Raw genomic sequence first — 14,160 nt, forward strand, 5'->3', positions numbered from 1 at the left:
GGGGATCAACTCCCGCGCCGCTGCTCTATCGGACTGACCCAATGGTCCTGTCAAACCGAACAACCGCGGGATAAATATCTTTATGCAAATAATTGAGAGTGGATGGGACTGGATTGACATATAGCCCAATTGAATAGCTGATATGAACATTTTTATATTGAATTATTCACGGACAATTTCATAGGCAGGGGTGCTAATGGTAGGGGATTCTTGTTGTCCTGCAGCCTCATGCTGATATAGTAGTCGACAGTAACCACAAAGTGATAAACGGGTTTCAGTGATGGCGTGGAACTGCAGATGGTGTAGGGTTTATAGATTAATCCCCATGTTTATAGTACTGTAGAAAAGAGACCCATGCATAGACAGCAACTGGCTCTGGGCTGGGCTCTCTCTGCATCTCTGTTGCCTTTACTAATGCCTGTTGCAGCTACAGCTTAAAGCTTTGGCAAATCTACTGTATGACCTGTAGCAGTGTGGCCAAAACCCAAGGAAAATGGAATACCGCCCTCTCCATAGAGGTTGTGCTCAATTCCATGCCCATGGGTACATCCTTTAGAATGGAGGAAGCAAGACTGAAACAAGATGACATATCACACTGTAGGCTACAGCATTTCATAGACCTGTACATTTTCAGTTGTAAATGCTATTATAGATTTAAAGCAAATGAGTGACATTTTTCAAGATGTACAGTTGAAGTCGGAAGTTTACATACACCTTAGCCAAATACATTTAAACTCAGTTTTTCACAATTCCTGACATTTAATCCTAGAACAATTCCCTGTCTTAGGTCAGTTAGGATCCCTACTTCATTTTAAGAATGTGAAATGTCAGAATAATAGTAGAGAGAATGATTTATTTCAGTTTTTATTTCTTTCATCACTTTCCCAGTGGGTCAGAAGTTAACATACACTCAATTAGTATTTGGTAGCATTGCCTTGAAATTGTTAAACTTGGGTCAAACTTTTTGGGTAGCCACCACAAGCTTCCCACAATAAGTTGGGTGAATTTTGGCCCATTCCTCCTGACAGAGCTGGTGTAACTGAGTCAGGTTTGTAGGTCTCCTTGCTCACACACGCTTCTTCAGTTCTGCCCACACATTTTCTATGGGATTGAAGTCAGGGCTTTGTGATGGCCACTTCAATACCTTGACTTTGTTGTCCTTAAGCCATTTTGCCACAACTTTGGATGTATGCTTGGGGTCATTGTCCATTTGGAAGACCCATTTGCGACCAAGCTTTAACTTCCTGACTGATGTCTTGAGATGTTGCTTCAATATATCCACAGAATTTTCCTACCTCATGATGCCATCTATTTTGTGAAGTGCACCAGTCCCTCCTGCAGCAAAGCACCCCCACAACATGATGCTGCCACCCCCGTGCTTCACGGATGGGATGGTGTTCTTCGGCTAGCAAGCTTTCCCCTTTTTCCTACAAACATAACAATGATCATTATAGCCAAACAGCTCTATGTTTGTTTCATCAGACTAGAGGACAGTGCAATCTTTGTCCCCATGTGCAATTGCAAACCGTAGTCTGGCTTTTTTATGGCAGTTTTGGAGCAGTGGCTTCTTCCTTGCTGAGCGGCCTTTCAGGTTATGTCTATATAGGACTTGTTTTACTGTGGATATAGATACTTTTGTACCTGTTTCCTCCAGCATCTTCACAAGGTCCTTCGCTGTTGTTCTGGGATTGATTTGCACTTTTCGCACCAAAGTATGTTCATCTTTAGGAGACAGAACGCGTCTCCTTCCTGAGCGGCATGACAGCTGTGTGGTACCTTCAGGCGTTTGGAAATTGCTCCCAAGGACGAACCAGACTTGTGGAGGTCTACAATTGTTTGAAGGTTGGCCTTGAAATACATCCACAGGTACACCTCAAATTGACTCAAATTATGTCAATTAGCATATCAGAAGCTTCTAAAGCCATGACATCATTTTCTGGAATTTTCCAAGCTGTTTAAAGACTCAGTCAACTTAGTGTATGTAAACTTCTGACCCACTGGAATTGTGATACAGTGAACTATAAGTGAAATAATCTGTCTGTAAACAATTGTTGGAAAAATTACTTGTGTCATGCTCAAAGTAGATGTCCTAACCGACTTGCCAAAACTATAGTTTGTTATCAAGAAATTTGGGGAGTGGTTGAAAAACGAGTTTTAATGACTCCAACCTAAGTGTATGTAAACTTCCCACTTCAACTGTATTTAGCTGGCTGACTTTTCGGTGCACAATTAGTTATAAACTAGACAACAATGTTACATGTTCATATGATTTCATTTCTTTTTTAATTTCGTCTATGCTCCTCTCAGCAAAGCCTACTTATACATTGGAAAATCAATGACCTCACTTTCAGGTAGATTTCCATGCTAATGTGGGAAAGTGTAACAATGGAAGAGAATATGACTCTGCAGCCTACTGTGCACAGCTGTGCCATTTTTCAAGATTGCATTTCAGCAACCCATTCCATACTGTATCCTTCATATTAAAGTGCTTTCAGCTTGCACTTGTAATCAACTCCACACAGACCATATGTGCTGGCGAATCACAACCGCACAGCAGCTCCACCCAGCTGCATGCAGATGCAAATTGTATTCGGGTGGTAAGTGGTGAGATGGAGGGAGGGCTTAAGGCCAGTGAGAAAAAGGACACTGGAAGATTATGCACTCACATCCATACGCGCTGCTGCGCTAGCATGTGGAAAACATTTCTGTTTTTAAAAAGAGGAGGGGATTAGACTGCAGTGCTCTTAAGACCCTGCAACTGAAAGTGAATTGATGACACTTTCTAGAGAGAGAGAGAGAGAGAGAGAGAGAGAGCATTTAAGGAAGTCAGGAACAAACAAATACCATTGCTTATGCACAGACTGCACCATCCAAGAGGTAAAAGGCAGCTCAAGGTTGGCAGAGATGATCTGTTCAAGCCCCATTTCAAAGGAATGATACATTGCTATTGGGGTTGTTGAGGCTGAAACCAGCAGGTAACAACATCAGTGAAAACACAATACACTGAAGCTGAAGGATGCCATCCTCTTCCTGCTATAATCTGTAACAGGGAAACGGGGAGAATTGATCCAGTAGATGGATGCATGGATCTCCTGACTCCTGTCCAGGCAAGAATTTCTTATCTAGTAGTTATTAAAAACAGCAATCAATTTGACAGGAGGACACCTTCTAATCTTGTTGCTGTATTCACAAGTATCCGTGACATGTCGCACACACACACAAGCACCAGGGAAACATTGGCAAGTAGCTTTTTTGGGGTGAACTAGCCTACATTGTTTTTGGTCGGCTCTGGCTACGTTTGTGACGGCAAGCGGTACCGGAGCACTAAGTCTGGGTCCAGAAGGCTTCTAAACAGCTTCTACCCCCAAGCCATAAGACTGCTGAACAGTTAATCAAATGGCTACCCAGACTATTTGTATTGACCCCCCCCTTTTTTTATGCTGCTGCTACTCGCTGTTTATTATCTATGCATAGTCACTTTACCTCTACCTACATGTACAGTACATTTTACCTAATTAACCTGTACCGCCACACATTGACTCGGTACCGGTACCCTCTGTATATTGCCTCGTTATTGTTATTTTATTGTGTTACTTTAAAAAAAAAAACTTTAGTTTATTTAATAAATATTTTCTTAACTCTTGTTTTTCTTAAAACTGCATTGTTGGTTACGGGCTTGTAAGTAAGCATTTCGGCACATGTGACAAATAAAACATTTGATTTGACATTCTGCTTTGCCATCGCGGTGTTCCGGACTGTTCAAATCCATCCAACGGGCAGCTGTTGACAGCTGATCAAAGAGAGCAGTGGGGAAATCAGTGTAAACATGTGGGTGTTATGCTGGCACTTTATGTCAGCTCTTCTGGAAAACATATCCCATTCCCTATGGAGAGGGAGGGAAATCCCATTTACATATCCTGTATAGTGGTACTATGACAGACACACGAGACATTTACCTTATGCACTCAACAACTTTCATTCAACCAGCCAGGTCTCGGCAGAAAAGGCAGGTAACACGTCCAGGTGCCAAATGAGAATAAATCAAACGTGATCTAGTACTAGAGGTTAAGATCGTTCAGCCAGTAACCAAAAGGTCATTGGTTCGAATCCCTGGCTTCAAGCTCCAACATGCAGGACTTGCAAGACTTGAGCAAGGCACTTAACCTTAATTGCTCCTGAAAGTCACTCTGGCTACGAGGTTCTGCTAAATGACTAACATTTAAAAACGTCAAATGTAGCCAACTAGTTTGTATTTCTGATCTCTGAAAAGCCAAAATTTGTCAGGATAAACTGGCAACCATCCAACACAATCACAGCAAGTCAGTCATGTGATTGAAACTGTGAGGAAATGGTTCAGAAGTAGCTACTTCAAAATGACTTCTGACAAATGACTTAGATTAATGAAACTAAACATCTACTGCTGTGCTACATTAAACCCAGTCACACAGTAGGGTATAAAATTACAATCACTGTAATTACACCAAATATCATCTCATAAATCCACTTTTATGCTGGCATATTGTAACATTGGGTTTAAAATCAATCATAGTACGATAAAATAATAGTTATATAGATTTATACATAGGCTTCAACCTGCCCTTAATGAGTAGCCAGTGAGTGGACAGTGCGTTTCGGTCCCATACAAGCTCACACTGACTCCTCATATCTAACAGAGAGGGAGAGAGGTGAATGGAAGAGCCCTTATGATTAAACCCAGTGCAGCTCCTGTTTACAGGAGATCATTGAGTGTCCACTGCCCGCCCGTGCCCCGTGCCAGACACAGAATGAAAATGAAACATATCCTGCTAGCAGCACGTGCACTACAATAGGAAGACGTATTGCTTTATCGCTTGGTACTGGGATTTACAGAGCCCTTCAGGTTGGACAAATTAATCAGTGGCTGATCAGAAACCTGTACAAATCCATTATCATGTTGAGCCATGCAGACAAACCAGCTACAGAGAGTTTACTGCACTAAGGCCAGGCACCACAAGGTGAAATGCCATTTTTGCATCTAACTATTAATTTTCAGATGTGTTGGTATATTGGTCCATTAATATTAGTATTTTCAAAAAGTAAACATAACATTTAAAAAAAACTGGATTAAAATGTATATTTGTAATACTACTGTCATCAACATTTGAATACATTTTAACCACTTTAAATTGGACATACAGTATATCACAAAAGTGAGTACACCCCTCACATTTTTGTAAATATTTGAGTATATCTTTTCATGTGACAACACTGAAGAAATGACACTTTCCTGCTATGTAAAGTAGTGAGTGTACAGGTTGTATAACAGTGTAAATTTGCTGTCCCCTCAAAATAACTCAACACACAGCCATTAATGTCTAAACCGCTGGCAACAAAAGTGAGTACACCCCTAAGAGAAAATGTCCAAATTGGGCCCAATTAGCCATTTTCCCTCCCCGGTGTCATGTGACTCGTTAGTGTTACAAGGTCTCAGGTGTGAATGGGGAGCAGGTGTGTTAAATTTGGTGTCATCGCTCTCACACTCCCTCATACTGACTGGTCACTGGAAGTTCAACATGGCACCTCATGGCAAAGAACTCTCTGAGGATCTGAAAAAAATAATTTTTGCTCTACATAAAAAGATGGCCTGGGCTATAAGAAGATTGCCAAGACCCTGAAACTGAGCTGCAGCACGGTGGCCAAGACCATACAGCGGTTTAACTGGACAGGTTCTACACAGAACAGGCCTCGCCATGGTCGACCAAAGAAGTTGAGTGCATGTGCTCAGCGTCATATCCAGAGGTTGTCTTTGGGAAATAGACGTGTGAGTGCTGCCAGCATTGCTGCAGAGGTTGAAGGGGTGGGGGGTCAGCCTGTCTGTGCTCAGACCATACGCCGTACACTGCATCAAATTGGTCTGCATGGCTGTCGTCCCAGAAGGAAGCCTCTTCTAAAGATGATGCAAAAGAAAGCCCGCAAACTGTTTGCTGAAGACAAGCAGACTAAGGACATGGATTACTGGAACCATGTCCTGTGGTCTGATGAGACCAAGATAAACTTATTTGGTTCAGATGGTGTCAAGCGTGTGTGGTGGCAACCAGGTGAGGAGTACAAAGACAGGTGTGTCTTGCCTACAGTCAAGCATGGTGATGGGAGTGTCATGGTCTGGGGCTGCATGAGTGTGGCCAGCACTGGGGAGCTACAGTTCATTGAGGGAACCATGAATGCCAACATGTACTGTGACATACTGAAGCAGAGCATGATCCCCTCCCTTTGGAGACTCGGCCACACAAAATATTGACACTTTGGGCCCAATTTGGACATTTTCACTTAGGGGTGTACTCACTTTTGTTGCCAGCGGTTTAGACATTAATGGCTGTGTGTTGAGTTATTTTGAGGGGACAGAAAATGTATACTGTTATACAAGCTGTACACTCACTACTTTACATTGTAGCAAAGTGTAATTTCTTCAATGTTGTCACATGAAAAGATATACTCAAATATTTACAAAAATGTGAGGGGTGTACTCACTTTTGTGATATCCTGTACATCAATAATGGCAAAGCTCAGCTCACTACCTTAAATTACACCACTTGAAGCCCATTTCATAGAGAATGTTACAGACCGGACTATATTTAGTAACTTACTTTTAATAGATGGTAATTGGGTCTAAATAGGGGTTTGGCATTTGGTAGTCTAAATTTAGTGTACTTGTCTTTAACCCAAAAGACAGGCTCTTCCCACACAGCATCTGCATTCACACAATTTTGTGTGGTAATCCTTAGAAGTATTCTCCTGACTTTCCCACAGGGAATTGTTGATATGTTTGAATGTTAACATGTCTATTTATGTCCCTTTTAGCACATTTATCAGCCAAAACATGACACCCACTCTGTATTCAAGAGCATGTTGTGTCTCAACCGATGGCAGGCACAACACAAAAACCTCAGATGATGTGAAATAGGGCCTAAGCTACAACATACTGTGTGTGAACTAAAACATAATTCAACGTTTTTGGATAATTGATGTTAAAGGTTAAAGCATTATCTTTATTTTAAAAAAACAGGTTTTTCCAGAAATGATCAAATAGTTTGACAACCCTGTTGTTAGCATTTAAATGATATCAATCTCAACTGTTGATTATCTTTTCCAGTGATGAAGACATGGATATCTTGTGATATGGTGGGGTATGCAAAATGTGTCAACTTCGAGCACCTTCATCTCTTGAATGTTTTGACATTCAGATCCAAAAAGTCACTTTCTGAGCACTTCTAAAATCATCATATACGTATGGAAGGTTTCCAATCAAAAGGGATTCTGTCAAAAGGTGATTTAATTTAAATGCATTTATCCTCTTATATTGCACTACTTGGATTCTGGATCTCTTTCTGTGAAATACAGGTTGTTGATGGAGTTCTGCCAATGCAAACTGAATCAACTGACACCAGGAATTTCATTACATTTCATTCAATTGATATAAGAACTCCTTTACTTGCAGGCTGCCACAAAGGCTGTGTGTAAGAATTACGTGTTTAGCATTGATTGATGCCTGAGAAACCCAAATGGAAAACATTAGTCAGGGCATTTGTAAATCACATTGGACCGAAATGCCAGCCAGATTGATGAGTTGCTCAATCATTGTTTCCAGGTACCAGAGTCGACACAAGATAGGTATTTTTCTGGGGAGTAAGCAGCATTGTGGGTAATTACCAGAGACTCGCTGATGACAATGATCAAGTGCAGGTGACGTGGGCAACAACATCTGAGCCGACAGCAGTCAATGAACGAAAGACGCCGGCAGTGTGACGAGATAAAGGCGTGCACAAGCAAGTCTTGTGTAAGCACTTCAATCAACATGTTTGCAAGACTTCCCACATTGCATTGCTCTTCACTCTAGTAGGTCTATAGAGGCTGCAAATGCCATGGAAAGTGAGACAGAAATCATGATCAATAATAAAGTACATTCAGTGTGTTCACTCTTGCGCTTGAGGAGACAGGACTTGACTTCTTGGAACATCCATCATTTTCCTTAATTGCTCTCCATATGGCCATTTTACAAATACCCTCAGGGCTTTTCCAAGGAGCTGCTAACTACAATATTTGCCATTAATCCGAGTCCTCAATAGATCATTTAAGATCAACTTTACCCTAAAGGACCTCAGGACTTCCGAGTGTTTCAAATAAACAGACAAGGTCATTTTGGTAAGGTGTCTGAAGCAGGGTACACAGTGTGCAGCAAACTCTGCTCACTGAACACCATTCAACACACCAATGGCTGAACATTTGTTTGTTTGTTATACTATTGTACACAGACAAATTGTCTTCAGATCTGTTGGTGAGCTGAGGATTCAGCAACACAACATTAGCAACTCATATTTTATATGGAATATAAGACTAATATTAACAATATTTTATGTGCCCAATGCTCCATGAATTTGCAATGCCTTCACCCTGTTCATGTACTTCAGTCTTTTGTATCAGAACAGCATACGATAGAATAGAATAATGTATTTCTTGGCTTCACAACATTCAAGTTAAACTAAAATAATTTATTTTGATGGTTCAAGGTGTTTTATAAACTGCTTATTATGAAGACAATCTAGATATGCATCTTTAAAGTATCTATTAGGAAACCTTTGATAAAGCTCACAACTAAAAATCTGGGTAACACTTTACAATCTCTCCCGATGTTATTATTAGGCCTATACTTTGTAGATGTTCCTGCATAATAGCCTGGGCCGGATTCCAAACAGGTATATAGGGTCAAGCTCAGGGCACGCACCCCGGGGCCCCAACCCATGGCAAAATGTTTAGAATTGAAGGAAATTAGCTTTAAAACGGCAACATGTTCTCTTAGCCTGTAGAGCAGGCTATAAAACTGCACATTTTTCTTTCTGCACCATGGCAAAATGTGTTGAAATACAGGAAGTTAGTTGAGCAAGTTGTTGTTGCTTAAATGTACCAAATCAATTATTAGCAGGCTAAGAACTGATGGAAAAACGTATAAAAATGATTATTGTGAATTTCTATGGGCATAGTTGCAACTTGCAGAAGTTGTCTCAAATCTCACCCATTATCTCATTCTTAAAATTGACAAAATCAACAAGAAGTGCATGCATGTTCTCTTGTGCAAGCACTCACTACTAGTATGAAGGGAATCTTGCCAAGATTGACTAACCCTGAGAACAGCACTACCCCTGAATCAACTTCCCACATCCAGTTCATAGTTCGTATTCCTTGAGACTACTGCATTTCCATCGAAGTGGCTCTTGATGACGCTGTAGCCACTATCGAGTCTGAAGAAGTCACAAACACCTTGATAAATCTGCGGATGAGATCAAGGGCTCCCTCTTTCGTCTTTGGCAGCACACGTCTAAACTAGATTTAACCAGGAAAACACACTCAGGAGCCTAGTTTACCAATACTTCAGAGATGCCTCTTTTTCGGCCAACAAGATTAAGTATGACTTTTAAAAATGTCATTATCGCAAAAGTCAGACCAGAGAATGGTATTGCTTGTAAAGGTTACTGCACTTCCCTTGTCATTCCAAATACCAGGAGCGAGAGAAGGCTAACTTTGAGACCGTTAAATGTCTTTAATTCCCGGACAGCGACTGCACAGCGTGAGTTGAGAGTTCTCTCATCTTTGTCAACAACTAACGAGCAACAATGTAACAGAACATTAACAACAAACAACAACGCATACGACGAAGCTTTCCGAACCGCGAGGGATGACCCTGAACAGTTCTGGGGTGAAGCAGCACATAATGTAGCCTGGTTTGAGCCATGGAGCCGAACAATGGACAATGGGGACGCCATATTTCCAAAGTGGTAACTATTTACTGTATGTTGATAAGTTTCAGTGCATCGATACCAACGAGGTGAAAGCCAAATACCGGTTTGTTGAATAATGGTAAATAATAGTCATTTTACAACCGCTGGTGAACGACAAAGCAATGGTAAAATCTACTATTAATTACATGGGCATTATCCTGCAAGTCGTTTCGGTGCAACGTCGAATTCGCTCAGTCAGTCACACTTGGGTCACAGAATGTAAACCCAGTGGCGAGACTTCCGGGAAAGCTTGCAAAGCAGACCAGTCCTGGGTTTGAGATGTCAATGAAAGAAGTGAAAGTTGTTCATTTTTTCGAAATCTAAAGGCACAACGTAGATTTTAGCAAATGTCCTACTTAACTAGTTGAACATATTACTACTCCCAACCTTGTGAAAGAAACATCTATATATTGAAGGATATGCTTAGAGACATGCGCAGTTTGGCGCGAGACAACCTTTCGACCCGATGACGTTATCTGAGCACTACCTCCACCTACCACTTTGGCGCTATACAATTTATCCTACTACTTGAAAGCATTATATGTGTGGACGAAACATTTATGTACAATGTACACACAGTTAGTAGTCTATGACTATCCAATTGTGAAATATAATGCACTTGTGCTTAATTGTTACATATTTTGTAATGGTTGTCAGAATTAATTTTGTGCACCAAGGTCACATTAAACCATGTATAGCTGTCCAAAGTATTTGATGGCAAACCTCACAAGATGAACCTTTAATTCTGCATGGTAAAAATCCCATATGCTCTCTAGATTGACCTCAGTGCTGTAATAATTTTAAAATCAAAGCCATATGTCTAGTGAGCGACTGTGCATGATGTCTCATCTTTCTGTGTGCGTGCATATTTAAAACAACAGGAATCCAGACACCATCTGTTTGTCTCAGCACCTCAGTACCTCAACAGAGCTCATAGTGAGTTGAGAGTCCCATTTCATCAAAGATCTGGGGTTGTACATAGTTTTTCCTGCAACATACAGGATCAGTCATTTTTGACTGTGTTCATTTTATCATAAACATTCTCTAATTGTAGACCAAGCTACGATGTGCTTACTGTTATCTTTATGTTATTTCATAACATTGATAGATCTATAGTGAAAGTATTACAGTAGTTATTTATTGGCTCTTAATGACAATATGCTGCCTCTAATGTGGGGTTTTCTCTTTGTAAGGTTCGCCGGGGGGAAGTTGAATGTTTGCCACAATGCGGTGGATCGCCATGTTGAAAGTGGACGAGGAGATCAACCGGCCATCATTTATGACAGCCCAGTGACTGGAACTAAGCAGACCATCACTTTTAGCGAACTACAGGAACAGGTAATGATCTCAACCACTTTAGAGAACTACAGGAACAGGTAATGATCTTAACCACTTTTAGAGAACTACAGGAACAGGTAATGAATGATCTTAACCACTTTTAGAGAACTACAGGAACAGGTAATGATCTCGACCACTTTTAGAGAACTACAGGAACAGGTAATGATCTCAACCACTTTTAGAGAACTACAGGAACAGGTAAGGATCTTAACAAACCTCTTCACACTGTAGATATTCATTTAGACTCTAGGACATCCCTCTAAATATACATTTTCACCCGTATGTAACATAGTATAGCCTCCCCTAAGCAGCTTGAACCCCTTCCCCTCCTCTCTGCCCAGGTGTCCAGGCTGGCTGGGGTCCTGGTGAAACACGGGGTGTGGAAGGGCGACCTGGTGGTCATCTACATGCCCATGGTGCCCCAGGCCATGTTCACCATGCTAGCCTGTGCCAGGATCGGAGCCCCGCACAGCCTCATTTTTGGGGGATTCGCCTCCAAGGAGCTGTCTGTCCGCATCGACCATGCCAAGGTCAGCCGGCCATCATAGCTTCACATTGTGTCTCTTTAGTTTGATGTGCTGGATGACACGTCCCTTTGTTCTCTCAATTTAGTTTGAAATGGACCATGCACTCAAATATATTTTGCTATTTGGTATTTTCTCCACTGTCAGATCTGTTTAATGGTTGAATGGTTAAATGTGTAATGTACATGCCACATTTATAGGACTGTTTATAGAAGAGTTGATGGCCCACTTTCACAGTCACATCGTAATATTGCAGTAGATAAAGGTCTCACTGACGCCAAGTGAAGCACTTTGTTGGAGGGATTTCATCAAAGCAGCAGGGATATTAGCCAGTATGTGACTCTGACGCTGAATTGCGTATACTGAAATCCTTTTAAGCTATTTAAGCCAGACCTTCAAGCCTTTTACATTCTAGGCCTATATAACATTCAGAGAGGAGCACCTCCACTATTGCTGAAGATTCCTCCTCAAACATTTGGCTAGAGTTGATTAGCCTGTTTTATATTGTATTAGAATGAACGACATATTAGAGACACTCGTTCTATGTTGAATGAGACAGTCATTTCAGATCCCTTAATCAGTAACCCGAGGAAGGTATGACGGTGTGCAGATAGTAATTGATAGCACGTTACATAGTCAGAACATGGCCTTTCAGAATGTTCTGACGTACATTTCAGACCAATGCATTTGTTTGAGCTGTGTTGTATCACATCTCTTAAGTCTTGTTTCTTTTAAGAGGCCCCCGGTAGCACACTGTGTGAATGCTGTGTCTTCCAGCCCAAGATGATAGTGACGGCCTCCTTTGGCATTGAGCCTGGCAGGAGAGTGGAGTACATTCCCCTGGTGGAGAAAGCCCTGGAGCTCAGCTCTCACAGTCCCTCCAAGGTCCTCATCTACAACCGGCCCGGCATGGTGAGGTCCATAGAGATAGAATACTGTTCTATGTTATTCTGTGGTAAGGCCTAACTCGCTAACGTCAACTCTCTCAGAGATATGCCTGTCATTTCCCAAAGACAATAACTCTGACATGCAATAGTTTTACATTATCCTCTCTATTTCTTACCTAATGCTATTACTTCCTGAATGGACCACGAATCCGGTTCTAGTGTATATATAAATCTGATTATTTCAGCTGTGAGCTTGTATGGATGGTTGGATGGATGGATGGTTCGACAGATCTGTCGCTCCTAAACGACCTGTTGAAACAAAGGTCGGAGAGAGAAACGGTGCACATGAGGGACTGAATCACGCAACACACTCAACGCTGAGACGTGCAAAGTATTGTAATCACTCTGCTCAGGCAATCTTTCACACCTATTTTATTAGTACCACCGATGTTTGGAATGTATCACAAAGTCTGGGGCTTTGCACCCTGAATGCTCCAGTATTACTAGTTACCCTAGTAGCTATTTTTGATTATGCAACACAGGGAGGATACTTTTAAGGTGATATGTTGTATGTTGTCATGGAAACTGTCTGAGCATATCACTTGGAGAATATGAGATGCCCCCCCCCTTTTTTTTTCGTTGGTAAATTGCCGCTCTGATGAATCTTAAACCACTCTAGTAATCACTATGAAAAAGCAATGAGTGTTTCCAGAGAAGTGGTCTTCAAAACCCACCCATAAGGCCCTCATTAATCAGAGACGGGTCCTACTACTGGATTATATTCTTTTGGAAGAGAACAATTCAAAAGCAGCTCAAGATTTTGGGGGGTCTTCTCGCCTTTTCCTCGGCCTTTGGGCAGTTGGAATTCTGCATGTTCTGCATCATGAAAGCTCACTTATTGAAAAATGCACAATTGAAAACCCAAGTTGTGACGACTATAAAACAATTTTCTTGAACAGTATGACATTGCTGGTCGGATGAGCCTTGTTGAATTGTGCACAACTAATGGATCTGTTTTTATCTGTCTTTTATGTCCACGTGGTAAAAATGATTGAATGTGTGTCTCTTGAATATGTCATGGAAATAAATGTATCTCTCCTGGTTGATTGTCTGCAACAGGAGAAGGTGTCCATGCACGCTGACCTCAGTCTGGACTGGGAGGAGGAGATGTCCACTGCACGTCCTCATGACTGTGTGTCTCTCCCTGCCAGCCATCCTCTATACGTCCTCTACACGTCTGGGACCACCGGAGCTCCTAAGGTACAGCACTCTGACTAGACACAACACATGTTCATTACAGGAAGGGGTGTAAAGTCCCACTGGGAACAGACATCAGTTCAACGTCTAGGTTGGATTTACATTTGGTTGAGTTGTCAACGTGAAATCAACAAAAAATGTCACAATTTCTTTGGATTTAGGTTAAAAGTTGGGTGAATAAACAGAAAAATGTTCCTTTACGATGATTACATTTTTCAAATCCAATCTATTTTCCATTTTCATTCAACGTCATCACATTTCATTTTTTGGTTGAAATGACATAGAAACAACGTTGATTCAACCAGTTTTTGCCCAGTGGGGTCTGACGACTTCTTTCATAAGGAA

General features: G+C 41.3%; 1 protein-coding gene across 2 annotated transcripts in view; it reads left to right on the forward strand.

Moving 5' to 3' along the window:
- Positions 1-9,189: 9,189 nt before the first annotated feature.
- The window catches only part of LOC110490468 (acyl-CoA synthetase short-chain family member 3, mitochondrial), a 31,656-nt gene continuing 26,685 nt past the window's right edge, over positions 9,190-14,160 (forward strand). The window contains exons 1-5 of one of the 2 annotated variants that reach the window (XM_021563871.2): positions 9,190-9,806; positions 11,003-11,147; positions 11,489-11,677; positions 12,449-12,583; positions 13,678-13,818. In XM_021563871.2, the coding sequence (XP_021419546.2) occupies positions 9,409-9,806; positions 11,003-11,147; positions 11,489-11,677; positions 12,449-12,583; positions 13,678-13,818 (1,008 nt within the window). In that variant the 5' untranslated portion in view covers positions 9,190-9,408. Of the gene's footprint in view, positions 9,807-11,002; positions 11,148-11,304; positions 11,346-11,488; positions 11,678-12,448; positions 12,584-13,677; positions 13,819-14,160 lie in introns of those variants that run through there. The other variant, XM_021563873.2, reaches the window with a different exon arrangement.

This window comes from Oncorhynchus mykiss, chromosome 15 (assembly GCF_013265735.2).
Source record: "Oncorhynchus mykiss isolate Arlee chromosome 15, USDA_OmykA_1.1, whole genome shotgun sequence".
Lineage (NCBI taxonomy): Eukaryota > Metazoa > Chordata > Actinopteri > Salmoniformes > Salmonidae > Oncorhynchus > Oncorhynchus mykiss.